This window comes from Anolis carolinensis, chromosome 1 (genome assembly GCF_035594765.1).
Source record: "Anolis carolinensis isolate JA03-04 chromosome 1, rAnoCar3.1.pri, whole genome shotgun sequence".
Taxonomy (NCBI): domain Eukaryota; kingdom Metazoa; phylum Chordata; class Lepidosauria; order Squamata; family Dactyloidae; genus Anolis; species Anolis carolinensis.
The window spans coordinates 101,084,830-101,111,881 of NC_085841.1; the positions used below are offsets into that span (position 1 = coordinate 101,084,830).

At 39.1% G+C, this 27,052-nt stretch overlaps 1 protein-coding gene and 1 long non-coding RNA gene across 2 annotated transcripts in view; both read left to right on the forward strand.

The window, feature by feature from the left end:
- The window catches only part of LOC103280797 (uncharacterized), a 30,240-nt gene extending 5,199 nt beyond the window's left edge, over positions 1-25,041 (forward strand). The window contains exon 2 of the long non-coding RNA XR_507491.3: positions 23,985-25,041. This is a non-coding gene — a long non-coding RNA (uncharacterized LOC103280797). The remainder of the gene's footprint in view (positions 1-23,984) is intronic.
- LOC134295694 (uncharacterized) lies at positions 12,179-17,511 on the forward strand. The gene is made up of 2 exons (XM_062969034.1): positions 12,179-13,953; positions 17,182-17,511. Exons 1-2 carry the CDS (start codon positions 12,406-12,408, stop codon positions 17,221-17,223), a joined length of 1,590 nt encoding a protein of 529 aa, XP_062825104.1. The 5' UTR covers positions 12,179-12,405; the 3' UTR covers positions 17,224-17,511.
- Positions 25,042-27,052: the final 2,011 nt, after the last annotated feature.

Sequence of the window (27,052 nt, forward strand, 5' to 3'; positions counted from 1 at the left end):
ACACTCTTAAATACTCTGTAATTTAAATAAAAGGTGTAGCCACTTTGAACTTTGTTAAATGCAGCTGATCTATAATTATAACATTGTAAACACTAAGTGAAACACGATCTTCTAGTGTGCTAGTAACTTGCAAAAGAGTATCAAGTTTCCTTGATTTTTGTTTGGGCATTTTCTGTATTGTTATTTTTCAGTAGTTGAAAGCCCATGTCTTAATTAAATTTGGACTCTGGAGAAAAGAACAAGCAATTAAAAGATACTGAAGGGATGGATATAGTGCTAACAAAATGTAGGCAGCATTGATGTTAATATACTCCATATAGCATGACAAAGAGATGTTCAAGTTGCTCTGATTCACATATGCTAGGGTTTTTTTATATAACTTATGTATTTTTTCTATTTCAAAACACCTGAAGCAGTTTTTGAAAGACAATAAGTCCATAGAAGTACTGTAATGATTTAAAAAGTTAAAGATTGAACAAACATCATTAAAATAAGGACAAGTAATATCCTAAAAGTGGGATGAAAATCTGGGTATAGCAATTAAAATGGATGTAGATTTGTAGCAAAAAAATTGTCCATGACATTTTAAATATTGAATGCTCAGTAGGAAAATAATTCCAAGACTACAGTGCCACCACTAAAAAATCCTGATGATTCACAGAGACCATTTTGGGGAAAGCTAGATTCTAGACCAGAATCTGTACTAAACTGCATTATACATGGAAGGATGTACACTTCTGTACTCACTTCCATGGATGATCAGACCACTGAAATTGTGATATGTTTGTGTCCGTCGTCCTGCAGATTGGGTAGTGGTGTCCCAAAAACAGGGAGGCAGTTATTCCCCAAAACATATTCTCAAATATATGCTGTGGCATGCATCTCTTAGCACAGGTTCCTGGAGACTCGACATGATACAGAATAATGTGTTTCCATCATTTATCAGTCATCATAGCTTCTACATTCAGACAGATTTCCAGGTGGCAACGCAGATGATTCAGATCAAATGCACATCACTATAAGCACTGCAGACCAGTCCTGCTGCAGATGAAAAATGTTAGTGTAGATGGGCACCATAATACGTTCTCTTTGTTTTGAGAATTTCTTCTAGTAATTTTAGGCCTTTTATTAAATGTCCTTCTCTTTTAGACAAATTTCAGTTTTCTGTTTGTCAATCTAGCTGTCTAGATAAGAAGAGGAGGAAAAGGCAATCCCAACCATTTTTGGGAACATGTTTCTGAATTCTGTGTTATCACATGAAGGGAGGATTGATCTTTTTTCCATCAAGGACATTTTAACTTTATTATCTTAGACTGTAAATGTCAGGCATAAACATATTCAAAGAGGGAAGGGGAGTATGTATGATTATGTAACAGCTAATGGTGTCCAAAGCACTGAGGAAACCCTGATATAAAACAGTTTCCTATCCCCTTTGACATCTTACCGAATTCCTTTAAAAGCCATTTGACTTTTGTAAATATAAATGTATTGGCTTAACAGGTACATTATTCTCTCAATGTTAGTAAACATAGATCTGATCATAGTGAAAGTGATTTTGCTATCCTGGCCTCATCTTAGATTGGTTCATTGGGAAAGCTGCAATATTTTTTTTGGCAGTAATATTGACTACAATTGTTTAAAATAATTTAAAAATAATAATATACAGAATACAGCCATTGAGGTTATGGTTAAATGGGAAGTAAAATAATACACTGTTATTTAAGGGACCAAAACTCTGACATTCGGTATTCTCTGTATCTATATGACTTTGTATAATAAATATCCCATTTGCTACAAGGTAGAGAACTGAAATAATCTCAGATATCTCAAATTAGTCTTTGTAATGATTAATAGTACACCACCCATTATTTATATGATGCATCTAACATCATATCTGTCTGTCACTGTTAGCACACTTTGCTAAATTCCCCTTTACTTTATTTGTAATTGAACAACCCAAATTAAAGGTCTCTCGACTAAAAAAAACCCTTGTAAAATATATTTTGATTATGAAATACATGGAAAGTAGATTCTTTTTCCTCCTCCCCTGCACCATTGAACATCGTATTGCTCACCTTATGTAACATCCGGCCAGAATCCCTCTATGATATAATTCATGCATTATTTTGGCAAAAGGAATACTGCTTATACAGTACTTAATTGTGGGAAACAAGCAAGAAAGAGTAAGGCAAACACTAAGCACAAATGTGCCCTGTAGGTTGTTTTACTTGCACTATTTCAGTCAGATTGGTGATCCCCAAAATGTGAATTGTCATAGAGATGCTTGGCAGAGGCAGGTCCTGTGATATTTGGAAGCTTTAGGAACTCTGGGTTGGAGGAAAGAACATACATACGGTATATGGTTTGGGACACTCAGACATTAATACAGAAGTTCGATGTGGCAAATACAAACATTTGAGGAAACATGTTTTATCTTAAGATACTGTACTTGAATTTTCCCGTACGATTGTGTAACATTTTTATCTTTTACAAATAACACTTCTTCATATTTCTTAGTAACAGTCTTGCTGTTGACCTGAATCTGTACCATTTTAAAATACCCTGCAAATTATGCAGTTTGTATTTAACACCTTGGATAAAAAGGAGGATATTGCTTTCCTCCTTCACAGTAAGCTGAAGATCCCATAAAAATTAGGAGTAGTTGGGAAGACTATACCATATTTACTTGTAAAATCCTCCCTGCATGATGGTTACTGATGGCTGGAAGATATATTGAGTTTATAATTTATTTTTAGCTTTTTAATATGGAGACCTATGTCAAATTCTGTTGTCTTTTTTATTCACTCACCTTCTCTGCTAAATATGCATTCCATCATTAAAGCAGAGTATAATTTTGCTTTTATATTTATGTAAAATTTAGGTACTGTAGGTGTTTTTAACTTCTAAGTTCATTCAATATTTGGAGAACTTAAAATTTATGTTTTCCCTTCCTTTCTGGAATAATAGTTGACTTGTTACATATGGGTTTTAGTCTGGTATGTGGCAAATATATGGTTATGTTTTATGCAAGTGTTGCCTGTCATTCTAGTGAGTACAATCAACGCAAGAAGAAAATTGTATGTTATATATACAGGAGGGAAAGATCTAATAACTGCAAACTCAGAACTGCTAAAAATAACCAACACTTACAATGTCCTAGAACATTATTTTTTCATTAAAAATTGTCCTGTTTCTTCTAAGGCCAATACTCTCATCAAATGTTATCCTATCTCCTATAAGGCCGATACTTTATATAATACGAAGCCTTCTGACTGAAGTGAGAAGTGGTGGGCCAGATCCAAACAGGAATACTGGATCTGGGTGGAAATCGTTCACTGAATGTGCCATAGCTGGAAGATGTTGCTCAAATATTATATCTGAGATACACAACTCCATTAACAGGAACAGCTATGAAAATGAGTATTTGGTGGCTAAGAATCAGAGGGGAAGAAATAACTAAAATCCCTGTACTATGCCATTATTCAACCACAATGTCCAAATTATACAGCACCGATTAGGTACTCACACATAAGACAAATTATATTGGAAAATGCAGTTTTAGTTAACATCGTTTAAAGATCATCTGTACATCGCATTTCCCTCTACTAATATTTCTTGGTTTCATATTCTCTGAGATACCTGGAGGGAAAAACAGAACAGTTTGGGCTTTTTAAAGAAGCCTGTGACTGGAGCTATTTTAAAAGATCTTTTTTTATGGCCACTGAACAATTTTAAGACTTTATTACAGCTGTTCTTATTTTTACTTTCTGCTTTGACAAGTACTTATTTGCCAACATTCCTTCAATAACATTGACCATAAAGAAGCAAGATGAGAATGATGCTTTAATCAATTCTTGCTTCGTTAATTTCCTTTTTGAAAAGAAATCAAATACTGTCACAGCATTAATACCCACCTTTGCTTAGTAATTTAATTTTTGGAAATGCTACAAGGACCTACATGTTAATGCAGCATATTGCACGGATCATTGGCTGTGATAAAAAGGAGGACTTCTAGTTCTGGTTTCTTCTTGCCAGGTATATTGAGGTTTATCAAAACTATTTAGAAAGTGTTGATTTGTGAATCAAAAGTTCATGATCATCGGAAATGTTTTAAATCTGGAATTGTAATGTCTTTTTCCATTTGCAAAGTATATGCTGGTTCAGTTGATTATGTGACATTTAAGTCTTACATAATCAAGTATTGGGTTATGCATCTTTTTCAGCCCCACTTATTTCTGGATTTAATATAAAATAAAATGAAGAAATCCAACAATTTATTAATTTATGTAGTTGTTATACTCTGATCACATATTGTTGAAATAGTGTATACTTACTGCATAATTAATTTTATGGTTATATAAGACATAAATAGGAAAAATTTTAGACAAGTAGATATGATATTGAGGGATATTTTATGTTCTATGACATTCTTTCTTAAAATAGTGGGTCAATTAGTATCATTCCTTTTCCTAAATGTATTTGTTTGTTTTTAAAATGACTACATCATACCTCCCTTAACTCTCTTACTTTTCGGTTCATCTTGTAGCTGGATATAATTTGCTAAAAGATCTAATTTCTACACAGGATAGAATAGGACAGCCAGCATTAAATAGCTATTTTATGTATATTGAAATCAACATAAGAATTATGTTCTATCACAATTCTTCTAAGTTTATTTGGTCACAGTAAGCCAAAAAAGGCCTTTTATCCAAAGGGGTGACTATTTGCTAGGACTTACTTCCACCTATAGGTGGCAGCCTGCTTTCACTATAGAGATGTTGGACTTCTCTCGTTCTCAATGTGCAGAACTTGGAAATCATACTGGTCTGCCTTGTGCTGCTTATAGGCACCTTCTTGGAGGGAAGGAAGCAAAGAGGGTCAATGCTTACAAACACAAAATAAGAGGTTTGTGTAGATCAACAGTTCAATTTTTTTTTTAAAAAAAACAACCCTAGCACAAAACATATGTTATTTTAATCCCTTTGTAAAGATAATTGTAAGCTTCTAATCAGTCAGGAATAAATCAGAAAAACAGAGAACTAGAAGGAAGTGCAAAGACCATCCCATGTGTTGGAGGACTCAACTAAAGCATTCTGGAGGGTGGCCACCCAACCTTTATTTAAAGACCTCATTGGCAAAGCAGTCTACAATCTACCTTTTTAGGGAATTTGGAGCTTTTAGCACTTAAATGTGAACTATTTCACGGCATAAAGGGATTTTTGTATTTCCGTGATCCAGGCTTTCCATGATAATATTTTTTATTCATCCCCAAAATGCTATTTGATACTCAATTGAATGCTACTGTGCAAGGGTGTTTTTGCCCACAAATGTGGAAGTGGTCCTTCCACATTTGTGGTTTTGACTTTTGCAGATTTAATTAAAATGTTCCTTCTAAAATATCCAGGTTCTCCAGTGGGACTCTGTGGTAAGCCTCTTTGGGTTATGCTGGAGGATCTGGACACTTCCAGAGAGAAGAATTCTGTAGGAATCTCTGTGTCTGCCAGTGCAGTTCCGTGCTCAACTTCCAGAGGAAGTTTCACATAAAATCATGCCAGAAGACCAGATTTTTAATAAGTAGCTATTTTGTTATTCACGTATTTTCACTTTCATGGGCACCCTGTGCCCCTAACCCTAGCAAATGTGAAGGTCTGGCTGCAGTTTCAAAAAATGGGGGGCAGGTGTGGTGCCTTTTTTCTTGTTCTAGTCTAGCAGAGTCTTTCCATGGCAGAAGGATGGGCTAGTGCAGTGCTCTGGATATCTGACTCTAAAGCATTGGTTTCCAATCTGTGGTCCTTGGACCACCAGTGGTCTACAAGTACTAAAATATGGTCCACGGCCTTACCGTTACTACTACGGATAATAACACAGCCTAGCCAAAAAAAGTTTTCTCTTGGTGTCTTTGTTTCTGGACTGTTCTTGGTATTATTTGGGATGCTGATTCGGAAAATTACATTGGATATACCACATCAGCTTTAGATGATTAAATATGGTTTTCGGGTCACGAGCAGATGGCGACTACTGGATGGCTTATGTTCTGTTTTGGAAACTAGAGCTGATGTGGTCTATCCAATGCAATTTTCTGAATCAGCACCCCAAATAACAAAACTGAATCTAAAGTTGGCCAAAAACTGATGTGTAACCTTTTTGGTACTAATGTTGGAAAGTGGTCCCTGGTCAAGTGGTCCTTGGTCAAAAAAAGGTTGGGAACCACTGTCCTAAAGGCTCACACCACTGCTTCAGATGCGCACACCAATGTGGGTACATCGGTTCTTTTGGCCACAAGCAACATCTCACTGAATCATAATCTAGTACATAAGCTCATCTAGCTCACTTTAAATGGTGGGAGAATTGCGATTTGCCTTCTATCACATACATAATGTAATATACGAGGCAAGTTTTCTACGTGGAGACGCACATAAACTTGAAGGCCTGATGTGTGCTTTGTCTCCCTCCTTTGTTTTTTTAATGGAGATAACCTGTATGAAAACAGGTATTCGTAGATACCTCACACAAAATATGCATGATGAAAAGTAGAGTGGTGGAGTGAGAAATGCAGCTAGGGCTGCTGCATATGACTCTCCTGCTACATTAATCAGAGTACTAGTCCAGGGAGTTTATAAATTATATTATCTGAATATATGTTTCACAGTTGAAAACCAGGACACATGTGGCCAAACAACATTGGGATGCATTTTAGTATGCAAAGGTTATTAATGAGGAAGTATACACAAGAGAGGAGAACCTGCAGTGGTTTCTCCCCTCCCCCAAACTTCCTGGGAAGAGCAAGACTTCACCCCCTTCCTGTGTTCAATTCACAGAGTGCAGATTACTTTTATATTTTGAATTCAGTTTGTAGCAGTGGAAGCAAGCTGAAGACAACAGGAAAAGTGGGACTAGGAAAGAGAAAATGGAGCATTTCAAATGCAGCTGAAAAATGGGACAACAGAGGATTAATTGGGATTGTCTCAACAAACTGGGAAGGTTGGAGGGTATGTGATACTATTAGGGACTACTAATACTATGTATTAATTGTGTGCTGTGTGCTACATGAACCACAGAAGTTGTAATGCACAGACTATTGGAAACACTAATATAGATTGGAAAAAGGTTTAAAAAAATAGCAAGATCTAAGAAATAAAATTTGGGAAGGATAAAATAATAGCATTACTGAAAGAATGCCAAAGAATTGAGCAAGGCATAGTGTTTTGGCAAATTCTCTATAGAAAAAGTAGGCTACGGAGGAAAAAATGAAGGAAGATATAGACTTTAAAGATGGTGATAAGCTAATCCATTTTATGGTAAGAGCAAAACATGGGATAAGGCCATGGAGGAAAAGACGTGAAATAAAAGGACAAATCAATGTGAAACAGAGGCAGACAGAAAAAGAGAAAGAGTCCGCATAGGTGGAAGAAGGAAGGAGAACCAAAAAAGAACTGCTTCCCAAAAGGAAAATAATTTTGAAGGGTGTACATAAAATGACAAGGACTCAATGTAAAGGTTTACAGTGAGGAGAACTAACAATAAATGACATAATAATAAAATTATTCCCCCAGCAATATTCTGAATTAGTAGTATTATGTTTCCATGGCAAGTATATTCCTAACATTATACAGTGGATCCTTGGTATCCTCTGGGATTTGGTTTCAGAACCCCAATGAATCCCAAAATCTATGGATACTCAAGTCCCATTTTTATACAGTGGTGTAGTAAAATGTTGTCCGTTACATAACACAGCAAAATCAAGGTTTACTTTGTGGAATATTTTCAAGTGTGGATGGCTAAATCTATGGATACAGAATCCGTTGATTTGGAGGACCAACTGTATATTAAAGCTACATCCTGAGTACAGATATGTTTGTTGTTAAAAGTACTGGTAGGAAGCACCGTGAAAACACATTTGATTTTGTCCCTACCAAAACATGTATGTTATCTGACAGATTATGCTTTCAGTATTTGCAATAATCAATTATGCACGAAGCAGTTCAGAATCCCATTTTCATATTCCTAGCACCTCAGAACCTCATTAGTTGAATGAATCTACCATGTCAATTAGCAGTTAGTAGTCCGATAAGTCCTTATGTAGAGGTTTGAAGGTATATTGTTGAGATATTTATTTGTTAATTTGAAAACCTGGATGTTCCAGCAGGCATTCAAGATTGATTCATCCCTAGTTATATATTCCAGGTCCCTAGTTCGCCAGTAAGTACTCTGTTTTGCACATCATTCACTTCCCCGGGCCTATGGCACACTATTTGCACTATCCCTTGCCTAGCCTTTTTACAGCTCGGTCATGCTCTTTTGAGAATTTTGGTCTTTGTTTTTGTGGAACCTAGTCTGATGGAGCTCCAATGTAATCTGTTTTTCTCTGTAATGTTCTGTCTGTTTTATTTTGGTTGTTGTATTTTATGATACTCCTTTTAATGCATTTTGTTTTATTGATTGTTTGCTTTTATGTCTTGTGGACATTTGTCCTATTTGTAAGCTGTCCCAAGTCCCTTCGGGAGATGGTGGTGGGGTATAAGAATAAAGTTATTATTATCATCATCATCATCATCATCATCATTATAATTATTAATGTAAAAGCAAGTAGATGTGAAAAACTTGTTGATAAAATGTAGAAGAAAAAATATATTATAGAGAAAGTGACAGTTTATGTATATATTATTGTAGTTTGGAGTTAAATGTAATTAGATTTGAGATGTTTTGTAGTTTGTTATGTAATTGTTGTTTATGTATATCTATGTTTATGTATGTGTAAGAATTGTTGTTTTTCCTTATTTGTTTTTTTGTTATTAATTTTTAAAATTAAAAATGTTGGGGGGGGGGAGAAAAAGAAATAAGAGGTCCTATTAAAGATGCTTGGTAAAATATCCTATTCAGTGTCATTCACACACAAATGCAAGGTGGAGGCGGAGGAGTTTTCATGCGTTCCTTTAGCTTTCCTGGAACATCATATAAGGTCTTCATCGGCATTTCTGTTTGGAGTGTCGATAGAGATAGAGTCAACAGAGCCTACAAAAGTGAAAATCTTTGAGAGTTCTTCTACCCTGTTTCCCCGAAAATAAGACATCCCCGGAAAATAAGACCTAGAGGAGATTTTGCTGAATTGCTAAATATAAGGCCTCCCCTGAAAGTAAGACCTAGCAAAGTTTTTGTTTGGAAGCATGCCCACCGAACAGAACACCAGAGCATGCAGGATTGGTAAATATATGTACCAATGGTACATAATAATGGTAATAACAAGAAATTTTTGATAGAATTCATGGTTTGTCTGGTTATGCTGATTTGTGACGACAACTGCTGTACAGTACATAATGTTCATTTTTTGTTCAACAATAAATGTGAATTCTTCTTCATGGAAAAATAAGACATCCCCTGAAAATAAGACCTAGTGCCTCTTTGGGAGCAAACATTAATATAAGACACTGTCTTATTTTCGGGGAAACACGGTATATAGCCCATACTTTTAAAACTGTGTTGAAGCCACAGATACCTTTGTGGGGGGAAATTAAACCTTAAAAGTAACAATTTAATTGAATCAATTGTGCCACTTCTTGCTATTTCATGAACTTATCGGCGGACAGAGGGAAAGGAAAGCACTTTGAGCCAGTGCCCAGAGCTAGCCATACAACTAACTGTTGCCTCATATAACTTCAGTAATATGAATTGCAGAACTTTCTTTTCTTTTTTCCTTTTTAAAAGCAAGAGGCACAATTAGTTATTTCCTTCTTATTTCATTCCTAAAATCACTGGATACAAAAAGGATATTTTTAATTAATTTGCACAGGCTTCTAAACAACTGTGAAGTGAACCAGTCAAGAGATCTAGATCCATAATCTAATGGATGAAATTCACATGAATTAACTCTTACCTTGTGCTACTTGACACCACTTTCCATGGCGTTGTTATACAAAAGAGACATTGTTGTCAGTAGAAACGTGTTTTACTTTATAAAATGTAAACGTACACTTTGAAACACCTTATTGTTTGCAAACCATGCTTTGCCATGTATAGAGCAATGCTCTGAGGCATCTAAGCCTTTTGACTTGTTTTGTTGGGTTGCCATACTAGCCCCACTTTAGAAATAATAGATGATGACTATGATGGCATTAATGATGAAGCTAATAATGACCATGACAATTTAAGTAAAACATACAGGTTGCGTTTTGAATTAGAGAATTGTGAATTGTGCTAGAGAATTGTGTGTGTGTGCGTATTTTCTACTAGATCCAGTTAAAATCTTATGGAGCCCCAAAAATCATTGATTCGGTTGCTTGCGTTTTCTTTTTCTTCTTATATCTACTAAGCCTAAATATCTGGAAGTCAAATTGTATGTTTTCAGCAACTGACTCAGACTTGATATTGACTCGATGAAGCAATAAATTCAAGCTATTTGTAATGAAGATGCAGTTGACGGATTGGTCTTTTGCTAAAGATTAACTTTGCTTTTCATTCCTTGATTTAGTTTCCTGTTTATTCAGAGGTAAAGAAAACATTTCTAATTCTCTGAGACTGATCTGTTAACTCTCCTTATCTGGGGTTGTACTTCTGTTCTGCGAATGTATAGCAAGAACAGTACAACTAGCAATAGAAGTAAAACACCACCGTTAATTCCCCTGTAATGTATTGAGGAACCTTGCTTTTAATATTTAGATTTATCTATCTGTCTGTCTGTCTGTCTGTCTATGTGTTTTGTATTTCTGTCTGTTATCTATTCTATCATCTATCTCTCTGTTATCTATATCTATCTATAAACATCTTTCTATTTATCTCTGTCTATTATCTTCCTATCATCTTTCTGTCTGTCTGTCATCTTATCTGTCCTATACAGTGTAACTACACAGAATAAAGTATCTTACTTGAAGACATGTCCCTAACATAGGCAGCTAGCCGTCTTATAGTGATTTTAACTATTGGTCAGTGTAGCCCAGCATTGTCAACACCGAAGGGTCATAAATTTCCATGGTTTCAGGTAAGAATTTTTATAGCTCTTCCAGGAGATGCAGGGATTGAACCTTGGACCTTGTGCAAAGCAAGTCCTCTTCACCCGAGCCGCGGTTGTGATACCATCACAATGTGAGACAGTGTTACATGGAAGCAGCGTGATGTAGAATCCCATTGACATTATGTAAAAGAAGTCCAGCAATGGTCTTTTACATAACTGAAATGGCTACGTGTCTCCTCTGAGCTATAGAGTTTGTAAAATCCATGGCTCTCTGATGCAACTGGCAAGAATTTTGATATGAAACATCCAGATAAATATTTATGTATTTGGGATATTTATCAATATCAAAAATTGATATTTCTCTCCATTTTTGTGGCTCATGGAACCAATATAATTTCAGGAAATTGTTTTGTTATTGCTGATACAATGAAAGTAGAAAAATCATGCTGAACGAATAATACACGGCTGGTATGTTGAGCTAGCAGAATCTGGCGAATTGCTCCTGGAAAAGTTATGGTATATTATAGAATGCTAGTAGGAGGAATTTTATAGAAATATAGTTTGATGTTTTTGGACATATATAAATACTGTGATCATTAGCAATGAATGCCACAAAATACTTTTTGTATTGATGAGTTCTGTAGCAGCTGCCGACTGAATGTATATGTACTAATTTATATGCCTCTAGTCTATCCAGATTTTGAGCTCATTGTCTTCTAGCTGGTGCTTACTGGTATTTGTTATTCTTAGTGAAGTTACATTGCAATATTTACTAAAAGATATGGTTTGTTAACAAAATATCTAATAGCACACTCTTTGAGTCCCATTTTTTTGGGAGAAAAATGGGGTAAAAACTATCACGATGATAATCGATGTCCACTCACAGCTAAGTTACATTGAGTCCAGTGGGATGTACTCTCAGAAATGTGGATCTAGGATTGTAGTTTAAAATAATATCTGAAAATATTCTAACATTTTGTGAGGATTTTATAAAGATAGTAGCTTCTCCTCAATATAAAAATGATGTTTTCTCTTAGGAAATACATTGAATCGGATTGATGAAGTGTTCCTAGACTATCACTACTGCACAGGCTTTAGTTTTGATTGCAACTAGATGAAAAATCTATATTTTAAAGGTGTGATTAATGAGTGAATCTGTTGCTTCTGCCGACTAATAGATTCACATTTTTCATCTTAATTTAAGGACTTCTTTTACAATAATAAATACTGTGTATATATATTATTGTCAGAACCCTGCTACTAGAGCCTGGATGTGGCTCTGAGTTTCAGGGTCACTGACATTGATAAGACACCTGCGTCCCAGGACTCGGAGGAGAAACGGCTGATGGACTTGGCGGGGAATTTGCGCGGGGTTTTACTGAGCGGGAAGAGACTGTTCAAATGAGGGGGAGGGTATATAAAGGAGGGTTGGCCGGAGCCTCCCATTCTTGGCTTTTCTGATGTTCATGTTTCCTACAGTAAAAGTTCCTGGTGATACCACAGAGAGTCTCGTGTGTTCATTCAGGAGCGGCTGTGGTGAGCTGACACTAAGCCAAGAATACGGACACCATCCCGCTGTAGCGGTGAGGTGTAACATGCAAGTGGAGGATGAAGAGCTCTTGGGCGCCGGAGGAGGAAGGTCGGAAAGGGCCACTCCCGAGACGGACGCTGAGTTCCACCAGCTGGCGGCCCTGGCGTCATCCACCGCTTATGCCCAGCCAAATGGGGTAACCCAGAGGCGCGGAGTGGTGCGAGGAGATAGCACCGGAGGAGAGGAAGGTTCACCTTCCCCAGGCCCGCAAAAGATGGTGTTTCTGGAGGAGAGGATGTCGGCGATGGAGACCACCCTGGCAGTGATGTCGAGGGCGATGGAGCGCCTGGCGGTTTTGGCGGAGCCGGAGCGAGGAAGGGAACTCCGGGCTAGCTCAATGTGGGACGTGAGCATGGGAAGCAGCCAGGGCTTTGCAGACCTCCCAGCACCGAAGGGAAGGGAAATGCGAAAGGAGCCCGGTGCCCGGCCCAAGATCCAAACGAGCCTGACGCGGGTGGAGGAGAGTGACGACGAAGGGGAAAAGCCTCCGAGAATCCCGGCTACGCTCCCAACTGAGACCCTGGTGCCCCTGGCGAATGCCGGGCGTGGCACAGGACAAAGGGAAGCAGCAGCGGGGCCCACTGGCCCGCAAGGGGGCTTGCGACGGGCGGAGAATTGGGGATTGCCACCACAGGGACCCCTACCGAGACGAGAGGAACTAAGGATCGAGTTTGGGGGAGAGTCCTCTGAACTGGATTTTTTCCTGACCACGGTGAGGGGCTATATGGAGGACAATGCCCACACTTTTAGAACGGAATCCAGCCGGGTACGGGCCATTGGTGCAGTGTTGAAGAGGGGAGCGGCCAGCTGGTACGTTCAACTACACGCGCGGCGCGACCCATGTCTGGGGTCACTCCGACGCTTTATGGGGGCCCTGGAGACCCGTTTCCGAGATCCACTGGAGCAGATCCGGGCGAGGGAGGAGTTGAAGACCGTCTCCCAGGGGCAGAGGTCGGTATCTGAGTATGCGGAGGAGTTCCAATGCCTCGCTGAAAAGGTGCCGGAATGGTCTGCAGTGACAAAGATAGAACTCTTCAAAGAGGGGCTCAGGCGGGAGATCCTCTCCTGGGCGGTGCATCGTGATGAGCCTGACACACTGCGCGGATGGATTCAGCTGGCGGGGCGCATCGAGACATCGCTGGCCCAGGCGAGGAGGCACCGAGGAGGGCTACAGCAGCGGCCGCAGATGAAAGAGGGGAGCCGGAAGGAGGGATCAACCCCAGCCGGGAGGAGAACGGAGCCGACAGGGAACGTGAGCACCAGCAGGAGGGGCTGCTTCGTGTGCGGCCGTTTGGGCCACAGGGCTGCCGAGTGCTGGCAGAGAAAAGGGGAAGGCGGAGGCCCGCCCAAACCAAGAGCCGTGGCAGGGAAACGCGCCGAGGAAGAACCACCGATGAGGCACCACTCGGGGGGGTTGGTAAGTCAGGACAAAGCCATGATAGTGGTCCCCATTCAGCTGGAAAGTGGCAGCAAACAAGCAACCTGCAAAGCATTTGTGGATTGTGGATGTTCCAGGAACATCATCTCCCCTGAATTAGCCGAGGGATTGGGATGCGAAAGAACGAACCTAGAATCCCCAATAGCTTTTTCGCAGTTGGACGGATCCACAGCATCGGGATCATTAGCTAAGTACAGTGCCGAAGATGTAAAGTGTAAGATAGGGAGTTGGGAAGGAAAGGTGTCATTTGTGATATCACAAATAGCCAGCTATAATGTTATACTAGGCATGCCATGGCTGGGGCAGGCCAACCCGCAAATCAACTGGGAGGATAAGAGCATGATCTTCAGGATGAAGTTGGAAGGAGGGAGCCAGGAAGTGGAAAGGGAGCCGGGGAAAAGGGGGGAGGAAGACTCTATCAGGATAGCAGAACTGGCAGATAAATTACCCCCAGAGTATCGGGATTTTGTGGACGTATTTGATGAGAAGGAAGCAGACAGTTTCCCACCGAAGCGGAGAGTTGAAGTGAAGATAGAGCTAGTCCCAGGAGCAGAGCTTCCTAAGGCAAAAATATACCCAATGTCGGCTAGGGAAAAGGAGGAACTGAGAAAATACATTGATAAAAACCTAGCGAGGGGTTTCATAGAGCCTTCAAATTCCCCTCTAGGGGCGCCTGTGTTGTTCAGGCGCAAAAAGGACCAAACGCTGAGGCTCTGCATTGACTACAGGGGCCTGAATGCAATCAGTTCTGGAAATAAATACCCCCTACCTTTAGTGAAGGACTTGATCGCCCAGTTATCGGAGGGACAGATATTCACTAAATTGGACTTAATTGAAGCGTACCATAAATTGCAGATTAAACCAGAGGACAGGTGGAAGACGGCCTTCTCCTGTGCATTCGGATTATTCAATTATCGTGTGCTCCCTTTCGGTTTGTGCGGCGGAGGCGCCGCGTTCATGCAATTAATCAACGAAGTGTTGCATCCATTGTTGTACAAGGGAGTCTTTGTTTTTTTAGATGACATATTGTTAGTATCTCGGACTAAGGAGCAACACATAGAACTAGTCAGGGAAGTCCTGCAAAAGTTGAGAGAAGCAAAACTGTATGCGAAGCTTGCCAAGTGCGAGTTCAATAAAGACCAGATAGACTTTCTGGGGTATAGGATTTCCTCCCAGGGAGTGGCGATGGACCCTGCGAAGGTAGAAGACGTGAGGGGGTGGGAAGCCCCCAAAACACGGAAGCAGCTGCAATCCTTCCTAGGGTTCGCAAACTTCTATAGAACATTTATCAAGGACTTTGCGCGCCTCACTTTGCCATTAACGGATTTGTTAAAGACTAAAGGTAGGGGAGAAACAGCCAAAGTGAAGGCCCCAGGGGCCAAACTGACCTGGACAATAGAATGCCAGGAAGCTTTCGAAGCCCTTAAAAAGCGTTTTACTGAGGAGCCTGTCCTACAGCACCCTGATATGTCTAAAGCCTTTGTATTACATTGCGATGCGTCAGACCGGGCATATGGGGCAGTTCTGCTACAGAAAGACGAGGGGGGGAACCTGAAGCCATGTGGCTATCTGTCAAAAAAGTTTAGCGATACAGAAAAAAACTGGCCGATTTGGGAGAGAGAAGCCTTAGCGATTCTAAAAGCATTAGAGTGCTGGAGACACTTTCTGGAAGGAAGTGGAACACCGTTTGAGGTGTGGACTGACCATAGAAATTTACAGTATCTAAGATCCCCTCGTAAACTATCAGCGAAGCAAATTAGATGGGCCCAATATTTCAGCCGTTTTGATTTCAGACTCAGATTCTTCCAGGGGAAACATAATATACTCGCTGACGCTCTCTCTCGGATGCCTCAGCACGGGGGAGGAATTCAGGAATCTGAAGGGAGTATTTTTCTTGATAAGCAATGGGGCCTGGCAGTACTAACTCGAGCACAAGCGGCCAAAGAAAACAAACGTACTGCCATTTCCACGGGGGGAGGAGAAATATGGGAGGAAGAGTTGAAGCGAGCGTATGGAATGGACAAATGGTTACAAACAAACAAAGAAAAGGGAGAATTGTGTGGGGATTTGGTGTTTGTAAATAAGAAATTGTATATTCCTGAATGTTTAAGACGAGAAATGTTAAGGAAGTACCATGATAACAAGGGTGCGGGTCATCTAGGCCCCACCAGGACTATTAAACTGTTGGCCAAACAATGCTGGTGGCCCGGAATGAGGAAAGACGCCAGGGGATACGTCACGCAGTGTGAATTATGTGCAGAGGGAAAAACACCACCGGGGAAGCCCCAGGGGCTATTGCAGAAGGTGGTGGAGCCCATGAGGCCATGGGAATGCGTAGCCATGGATTTTGTAGGCGAACTACCCCCCAGCAGAGGCCACAGATACATTTGGACAATATTGGACCTATTCTCAAAACAGGCACACTTTGTGGCTCTGCCAAAACTCCCTTCAGCTGAAAAACTTGCTGATTTGTATGTGAAGCATGTATATCGCCTACATGGGTGTCCCGACAAGATAATTAGTGACCGGGGAGTCCAATTTACTGCAAAATTTTGGGGAAAATTCTTACAGCTGTTAGGAGCAGAAAGGAACCTGAGCTCGGCCTTTCATCCCGCGACCAACGGGGGGGTCGAACGTACCCAACAGACACTGTGCCAATTCTTAAGGATGTACACCAATTATAGACAGGATGATTGGGCGGACCTTCTTCCGTTTGCTGAGATGGCTTTTAACGGGGCCGTACATTCGGCCACAGGTCGTGCCCCATTCGAAATAGTATACGGACAGGAGGTGGCACCTTTCCCCAGGCTACCCGAGTGGAAGGAAGGGGAGGGCCAGACCGACGAGGAATGGCCGGCCAAAATCAAGCAAGGGTGGCAAACCGTGGTAGAGGCATTGCGGGAAACACAAAAGAAGTACAAGCTCTTTGCGGATCGTAGGCGCCGAGAGGGGGACAAATTGGGCGAAGGAGATCTGGTTTGGCTGAGCACAAAAAACCTGAAATTGGGGTTCCCATCCAAGAAATTGGCTCCACGCTATATAGGGCCATTCAGGGTAGCAAAAAGAATAAACGAAGTGACCTATGAGCTGAGGCTACCAAAGGACCTAGGAAAGGTACACCCGGTATTCCATTGCAGCCTGTTAAAAAAGTATAAAGGAACTCTGGACAGCGGAGAACAATAGTTGTGTTTAATCTTTTCCTTCCAGGACGAAGGGGAGGAGGACGCCATGTCAGAACCCTGCTACTAGAGCCTGGATGTGGCTCTGAGTTTCAGGGTCACTGACATTGATAAGACACCTGCGTCCCAGGACTCGGAGGAGAAACGGCTGATGGACTTGGCGGGGAATTTGCGCGGGGTTTTACTGAGCGGGAAGAGACTGTTCAAATGAGGGGGAGGGTATATAAAGGAGGGTTGGCCGGAGCCTCCCATTCTTGGCTTTTCTGATGTTCATGTTTCCTACAGTAAAAGTTCCTGGTGATACCACAGAGAGTCTCGTGTGTTCATTCAGGAGCGGCTGTGGTGAGCTGACATATTATTGTATGCTATATTTTGCATTCCCATGGTAGCTTGGATGGCATAGAGCATGGAGCTATATGCTGAACCACACACATATTATATTTAATCTCAGTAGAAGCAAACATCTAGAAGTTCTGATTACAGGAGAAACAGCAATACAGCTGATAAAGAAAAGTCAGGTATCATCCAAATCTATTAGATACAACGACAGGCTGACTGTAATTTTGAATAGAACATTGGTTACATTTTCTAATAATGAAAATTCACAGGCAGAATAATGGAAGTGGATGTATAATAAATTTGCATATATGCCAAAATAAACTAAAGAGTGAAATTGGCTTAATTTGTTGTTTTAAGGATGTTTAGTTCATACAGTCTAAGAAATAATGACAACTAAGAGTGAAGTTTTGATTTTTTTAAAAAAACATGTTAAAGTAATAAGCACACCATCTTTGCAACTTTAATGTTTTTAGCCAGTAAAAAGAGCAAAATATTTTTTTTAATTACTATTGATCTTATATTTTTAAGTTCTCTTAAGTCTGCTCAAGCAGCATCACACGTCACCAGATAAATATAGAAAAATCGCCTCTTTGCCCACTAGAAAGTTGAACCAAGGACAAGGCTACATACATATTGTGTAATTTAAGGTTGCCAGATGTCTATTACTTTAGAGGACTTTTCTTAATTTAAAGGATAGTTTCTTATCCCAGAACTATACAGCTCTGGACATATAAAGATACTCCTCACTCCCAAATTTTGGAATCTCTGATTGATTCAACTTTGCATTGCAGGCACTTTAACTTGGCAATTTGATGTGCTTTTCAGCTTTCAAACTGGCACCTTAATTGCAACAATTACTTTAAAAACACACACATGAAGCAAACATTTTTGTTTAAACTCAGTAAAATCAATCAATCAATGCTTTTTTCCTCCTTTAAACCAACTTCATACTCTCAGCTCCTACAGCAATTGCTTGCTTGCTTCCAGCAGCACTTACGTAATGCTTTCCTGGCCTTATTCCCCTCCAAATTTCCTTCTGGTGTTTGACGTTGTTTTCTTTAATCTGTCTGATTTTTTTTCTTTTGTTGTATATTTTTTATTTTCTGCAAAATCTGAGAATCTCTTTCAGGTCCACAGATTCACAAGGCATCAACATCTCAATAGCCTTCTTCTTAGAGATCCCTTTTTGGAAATGTTCAAATTGCCTTACAGCACAAGATAGCCGAGTATATTGTATATTGATGAGGTTTAATACATAGCAGTGACTGAAGTTAGAAAATACGGTTTAAAACTTCTTATTAATCCCAACCAGGGCACTTTCACTGAGGAAATTAAATTTACCTAAGTATTGACTTGCAAGTTTCCTATTGATTTAAACGTGGCTACTTTTATCATGGGAATGCCAAAATTAGGGCCTTTGATTGGTCTGTTTTGATGTAATTTGTTCGTATGTTTTCCTTTTTGGCACTGAATGTTTGCTATATATGTTGGAAACCGCTCTGAGTCCCTACAAATAAATTATTATTATTATTATTATTATTATTATTATTATTATTATTATTATTATTATTCATCTAAACAGCAAGCTTTAATGCTGCATGGAAAACACCATGTATTACAGTCATTCCCATTTGACATTGGAGTAGCTATCCATGTTCAAAGTCCCTGCGGTGTAAAGAACATAACTTCCAGAGTTGATTTCTTTGGAATTTAGCCATCATTATTCGGATAGTCCTTCCATCTTCAAAATATTCCAAAGGATTTCACAGTGTCCTCCAGTCTTATTTGCCTTAACATGTAAAATCTTTTTGCAAAGATGTATTTTACTATGAAGTGCAATAAATAAATATGTACCAAACCAATGTAATCTATTGTCTCCTATTGATTTTTATAAATTGCTAACATTTTCAGTGTGATCTCACTTTCTTCAGCATTTTTGAACTTAATAATAATTATATTTATCTAGCATAATAGAAAAAAGTTAACCCTTCAAGGGTTTGTGATTTACATATTAAATAATGCAATTTTGATTTCTCTCATGGATATGGCAAGTCAAGAAACAGAGTCTTACCTCAGATATTTTTTCCAATACTTTATTTTCATCGATGTATGCAAGAAATGGATTTATTCCTTGTACTGTTTATTTATACTTTTCAACACATTTGTACACACTACCGGTTGTTTTTAGCAAAATATATTTTTGGGTATTAGGCAGTTAAGTTTAAATATGCAGACGTTTAAATAATATGTTTCAGTAAACTACCATCACTGAAGGAGTTAGTAATGTTAGTAGTTCTGTGACAAATCAAATCCAGATAATTTATTTTTATATCCATGAAGGTTGGGCCGTACTGTCAGTGGGTTTTAAGGAAAAATATATATAAATAATGACCATAACAAGAATTCTGGGTTCAAATCAAATCCTATTTCTTCTGGATCCAGTTTACAAAACTATGGAGACATTAGAAAATTTCTCCGGCTTGATAATGCCAATTCTCTTGAGGATTCTAAAAGTAGAGCTGCAACATCAATCTACGAGACAACTTTCATTGGTTGAAAACTCTTAGGGAGATTAAAAGTTGTCCTTGATTAATCAGGCAACACAATTTATAATATATGGTTGCTTAAAAAATGAAATACCTGATTTTAAAAAACTGCAGATAGCAGGTTTGTATTATAAGAGGACTCTTGCCTGTCTCTTTTGCTTAGCTACCTCCTATCTCATCCAAGTAAGTGCTGTCTACTTTTCTCCCCTTCAAAACTAATGTTGAATTTCCATGCAAATCTATTCCCATTTAACTGATTGTCAAAATTAATATGAGCAATATACTAAGATTTCAAGTATTGAGTGGTAATTGTGGAAATTATCCATGTTCTTACAGCAATCAGTCTGCAAATGCATCAGGATTATTTTCACATTGAATTCATCCTATGAAATGCAGTATCTTCAAACTGTAGCAAACTAACCCTTTGTTCCTCTTCACTTTGGAAGCATTAGGACCAACATGTAGTTTCCACGGTCTTTATTTGGTCACCTAGATACAAATCAGAAAGTGCATAACTAAAAAAAACTGACATAGGATATGATATGGCTACCTATTAGCCAAGATGGTTGGCCGAATTAATGTTGTTAGGACTTTAATGACTGCTGCTGCCTACAAAAGTCTAGCAGGAGCCACATTGCATGCTACAGTCTCATGAATCAGCCTTCCTAATACATGATGATCCCTGCCAATGTCTGGACTATTTATTCATTTAATGGAATTTGTTTCACAAGAAAATACTTAGTTCAGTTGAGCTTTGTGGTTTTTGAAAGGGGAGACAGGGAGAAAAAAGGCAGGACTTGCCTGTGCAAAAAATCTGGCTATTCCGGCAAGTGCCTTTGCAGGACATTATAGCTTGTTTGTTATGTTTCTTGCAAAAAATATATGTGTGTATGTACCTCAGTATCTTAACTGATCCTTTCCCCCTTTCCTCCTCTTTATTTTCATTGGCAAAATACTAGAAATCAGTCCACATACATCTCTTTCAAAAATTCCACCTGAAACACAAAGATTAATGAGAAGTGGATTCTGTAGAAGGTCCCATCTATAAAAATTTATGGTCCCTCAACTATTACATCTGTTAGTAAGTAATTTTCATTGTGTTTTTTAAAATATATTTATTTATTTTAGGACATACACATACACAAGATTTACAATTTCTACCACCACGAGGATTATTTTATTTTACATGGTGTTTTATCTTGCAAATAATTCCATAGTGGAAGGTTTGAGACCCAGATTCTACGCTTGGAATCCAGATGCCGAGACTGGAGTGAAAAGGAAGTAAATGCAGATAAGGGGTGTTGTGCCCTAATTTGTATTTTTAGGGGGGAAAACAAGTAGAAGAATAAAACCAATATTTTAGCAGTGTCCTCAGACTATCCCCATTTTGCGTTGAAGAGCCAGCTTGTCAAATGATAATCTTAATTCCACAATTCTAGCCGGAGACCTTGTTGTTCTTTCCATAAGAACTTGATTGTTCATCTTAAGCTCTACCTCTCCATTTGGGAATCACTGTTCCCATTCATGGACAATTCAGATATTACTCCCCTAATATGATTGTGGGATCAATTGGATGCATAAATTTTTCTTGCTGAGAAGAAAAAAGTTAGGCATATTTTGATAATAATGACCTTCATTTATTGAAAACTTCTTTCATTTTGATTTGCAGCAGTTTTGACTCTCCACAGCTTCTGCACCATATTCTTAGAATGAGATCATAAATTCTGCTGCCACAAAACAAGATGTTACATTATCATTGAGCTACCTTTGTTTCACTAACAAATATGCTAGCATTGGATAAAGGTGACACTCCAAACCACCAACAAATTACTGAATGCTGCCAAAAAAATAAAAAGTGTTCAATATTTGCTTTTCTTCTTTTTTTCAGAGAGAGCAGTTTGGGTGACATACATTAATACTTTTCAGTTGGCTGCATAATATAGGGGGAAATGTGGCTACAAGTATGTTAGTTGTCTTCATTAAACGTTGATGACAAAATTCAATTTAGTCAGGATTTAGTGTGAAAACATCATAAACTAAACTCTGGTCTGATATGGAAGTATCTCCTGAACATTGTTTATAATGCGTTAAAGTCATACAAACAAAATTTTCCACTCTCTTCTCCAACTGGAGAGGAAGGTTTTTTTTATCTCTCTCTTTTTCAACACAAAGACAGACACACACTGTATTGGTAGTTCTCCTGCTACCTAAGTATTGTAGAAAAAGGAACTGAACCACCAAGGTCCAGTAATAGGAATACAATGAAACAATAAATTAAAAATGGCCAAACACACACACACACACACACACACACACACACACACACAGACCATATATAAAAGAACAAGCCTGGAAAGTACAGCAGTAGCATGATTAGGCAGTCAGCCATTAAAAGCTTGCAGAAAGAAATGGGATTCATCTTCTGCCTAAAAGAGCTAAGAAGAAAAGGCCCTCTACAAATCCAGGGGGAACAGGCTTTTTCTTCCGACAAGCCTTTGACGTTTAAACTGGGTTATAGTTGAAAGGGGCTGTTGTTTCTTTTTTAATTGTTGTGCTTTTTAAATTGTGCTTCAATACTTTTTTGTGTTGTTTTGTTTAAAATGTATTTGCTTTTATTTGAATTTTCTTCTTCTTAGATGGCTGCTTTGAGGGACAGGAGAGGCAGGAAGGTGGGATATATGTTTCATAAGTAAACTTAAGTTGGAATGGCTTTAATCACTTGCATAACTTGCATTAGCAAATGCCAGAACTATTTTTAAACACTCAACTTTCTATAGGCATTGCTGGAATAATCCTTCCACCGAGCCAGGGGTTCAGATGAGATTGGAAATGGTGGTGTTCGGGGGTTGCAATTCATACAAAAACCTTTCTCAGCTCTTCCACTTCTTCATTCAGATGCTCAGTTTGATAGATGTTTAAGTTTCTGCCACCTTGATAGAATTACTTGTACAATTTCCAATTATCTGGGAAAACTCAGATGGAAAAGCAATGTTGAAAGCACCTTGTTTCAGTGGTTTGGGCTGAGTGACTAATTCTTACAGGGCACAGTTGACCCCTTTTAGCCAGCAGATCTGACCACAACGGCTCAAGTGAAGGGAGTGAATTGGAAAGAAGGTTAAAAGGAAAGACAGGCCGGGGGAATAGGAGTCTCTTGTGAACAGAAGAGCCTCCGCAAGGACATTACTCATTTGCAAAATCTGGTGCACATGTTAAAGTCCCCCCCAGGCAGCACGTGCATGACTTGTATTTATTTGTCAGATAACCTAAGCTGACAGTAACCTTCGCAACAATAGGTGAGCAATATTTACAATAGGATAACTTTTTATTATTATTGAACAATGTCCCCTTAATGTACTAGGGGACAGGCAGGCTTTTCTTGATCATCAGGCAAGCATGTCATCTTGGTCCAGCAATTTTGTTCGTGTTCAAATGCAGTCATTGTGGACTGGGCAAATAGAAATAAATAAATGTGACTCCGTCCATTTACGCTTTTTGTTTCCCTTTATCACTCTTACCGTGTCCCAAGGCAGTGAGGCGGTATAGAAGAGCCTCGCTTTGTGTTAGGCTTTCGCTTCCTCTGAGATTGTGTGTGTGTATGTGTGCGCGTGCCTGAGTGTGCATGCATGCATGTATTATTTCTGGCTTGACGTTATTAGCCACAGAGGTTGAAATGTTTGTGTTTCCATTTGGTGTGTGTGTGAGAGAGACAGTTTGTTCTACTTTGCTCTTTTCGCCCAAAGTAAAAAAATTATTGTTTTGCCTTTTGGCCCATGACTCAAGAGTAAACAGTTTTCTTGGCAGCTGAAGAGGAGACTGCAGAAGCTTCTCCGTGAGTGGGTGCACCTGCCGCGTGGCCTTGAATAGGAGAGGATTCTCCCACACTAGGGCAGGAAGCCCTCTGTTTCGTAAACCACTCTGCATTGACAAAGGCTGCCTCTGTTCACAGGTTCCTTGGGAGCCGGCAACAGGGGCTGATGGGATATTCTGAAAGGACCTCTTGCCACAGCAATGAATTCGGCATCGTTAGGAACATGCACTGGACTTTAACTACGTGGCATTGGCGGAGGAGATGGCTTCGTGCCAAAAGGAGAGGCAGTGCCAGGTTCAGTAAGGCTTTCCATAAGGACACCTTCCCTCCCTACAGCTCTTTGGAATAGTTCCTGAATTTCAACAAGGCAACTTACAACTTTTCATCCAAGCCATAGACACCCGCAAAAACCCTGAGAGGGATTGCATGCCATTTTGACAAGATACTAGATGCCTGATCATTTTTGTGATATGCTTTGAGTAAGGACCTCCCTTTGATTGCTGTGGAAAAGTGATGCTTCGTGAAGATGATCAAGTTCACATTATGGACCAAACCAGCATCTTCTGACTTAAGCCAATCACCAGTTTGGCTCCATTTTCTCCAGGAAACAGCCAGCATCACACAACGGGTGTTTGTGCTCCTCTAACATATTGAATCCTTTCCCAGGAAAAAGATAGCATGTAAATAATGAACGAGCAAACAAATACATAGAGTAGGGAAAAACCACAAGGGCAATCCATTCAAACCCCCTGCCATACCATCTCAGCACAGCAGTAATGGAAATGGAGATTTCCTCTTTTTGAAGGGGGAAAGGGGTTTTTAATTTCCCTCTGGACAGTTATTTTAATTAATTTGTTGCCCCCTCCCCCATTTTATCTTGTATAACTAAAAAGTTCCATTTTGGCCATGTGGATTGTACTCTCTGCCAAACCAATAGTGAATGTGTGGGGACATTATAAGTGCCTATGTTTCTTTGAGGACAAGTTGATGAGCATGTTTCCTCCACTGATATAAGCAAAACCATGATTACACAAATCTCAGGACTTTCAATACAAAACCAAACATTTCCTGTGCTTTATGAAGTATTGAGGGACATATAAGTGGACTGCAACAAAACTGGAATCAGTTTTTCTGCCTTTCTTTATTGGTGAAATTTTATTTTCTCAAATAAATATTAAATATTTATTGTACTTCATTTTCTTCTGTCTTCTTGCACTTTCAGTATTTTTGTTATTTTCTTGCTAGCTACAGAGTTAAGAAGTTATTTTTTACAACTAGATACATAACTGTTATTAGCTCAGGTATTTGAAACGTAAAGATCCAACCTGTTTCAAGCTTCCTATTTTTTGTTTTTTAATTTCAGCTGGAAGTTGCCAATTTTGATGTCATCCTAAAAAAAAAATTAGGGAAAATTCTAAAGTAAGGCCCATTCCTAGAACAAACATTTATGCCAACCAAATTTGGATGAGTATAGCATCTTTTATTATACCTTTGTCACTGATCATACCATTCTTATTTCAGACCAAAAATTATTGATAACCAGCAGCAAAATTTCAAATGTATGAGCCAAAGAGCTTCCCTGATGGAAATAAGACTCGGGTGATATTGTCTCCATTTTCCCTTTTAATCTAATATTTAAACTTTTAGGAGATTTCAGTACTAGTACAGTTATAATGTCTACTACGCCTCCAAGGCCATATTCATTCGCTCAGCACCATCCTGTCTTCTAGGGTCTTCTAGGGTCAAATCCTGTATTGAAGCAGTTCTATGGCTGAGCTTCGGTGAGGCCTGGCCTAGTTCAGAAGGAGCTTGAACATTTCATCATAAAACATAAACAAATTCACTATGCATTCTGATCATATTTCAGAGCTCATTAAACTTTGCTCAGAATAGATGGTGGCATACAAATTAGACATAATCAAGAAAAAGAGCTAGGTTTTATTCCATAATTGCTTTTTATTAGTTTAATCTTGTGCACCGTAGAAAGGAATTGAGGTTTTAAAAAGCAGCTTTGAAATATATCACAAGAAGCATCCAGTTGCAAACGGAAGATCCTCTAGTCTGGAGGCAAATCTGGTGAACTAAAAATTTTGGGATTGAAACTGAAAGCAAGACATTATTATACAAGGGTTACCAAATTGTCATTTTTCAAGTCATTATAAAACATGCATCTTGCAGGAAAAATCAAGTAAGATAGATACAAGCAGCATACTATTTAAGCTATCGGTTGGCAACTATAAGGAATAGTTGTATTCATTGGGATCATTCTGCCAACGCAAAACAGTAAACAAGATTATTGTCTTTAATACACTGCATTCCACATTGTTTGGAAAAGTCCTCTCCCCCTCCCTTGGACCACTTTACATTGCTATAATCCATTGCACTCCATTCTTGCTTTCCAGACTACTGATGGCCTGTGTTCTTGAGGCAATCCCTGTCATTCTGTGATGAACCTTGAGCCGTTTGTACCATTTATTCCAAGGCTGTTTTTCATCCTACTGTTTTTAAATAGGGTTGACTTTTCTCATCTCACCCCATCGTACCTTTTTGCTCACCCCTTTCCCTAGGCCAGAAAATGAACTTTACTCATAATTTCCTTCCCCCTTCCAAGTATTTAATGCAAGCATCAATATAACTGCAGCAACTTCAAAAATAATGTTGACACAGCTGTTCCAAAGTTGGGAATCTGGTTTGCATCATCATCCCCAATGTGAATACATTAGGGAGTGCACAAATACATTGCTTGCTATGGGAGACATGCAGAAGATAGTTTGCAACTTGTATACTATTTTTTTTTACATTACTCTCATTTTGCTTAATCATGAAAGACAATGTTAAATACTTCTTCAGAGTAGTTATATGTAAGGTACTGCTCAATGCTATCATATTCTATACCATTGCTTGGTATAAATTATGGGTCCTAACCCCAAATGAGCCTCCTTAGCTCAATGTTGGGGTCACCAAAATGACAATGGTGAAAGGCTTCTGAATGCCATGTAGACATTTACATGAATTGGTTATGCAGCATTAACAATGGATCCTGCAAAATATGCTTCAGCTATACTTCATAAAAAGGAAACTCAGCCTGTTTAGCAAGCCTTGAAAATGCTGATTTGTTATCAGCAACTATTTGATTTTTAGACTTACTATCTATCTGTATACCTGGGGTCACGTAAATAATTCTCGGGCTGAAAAGGAGTTGCAAG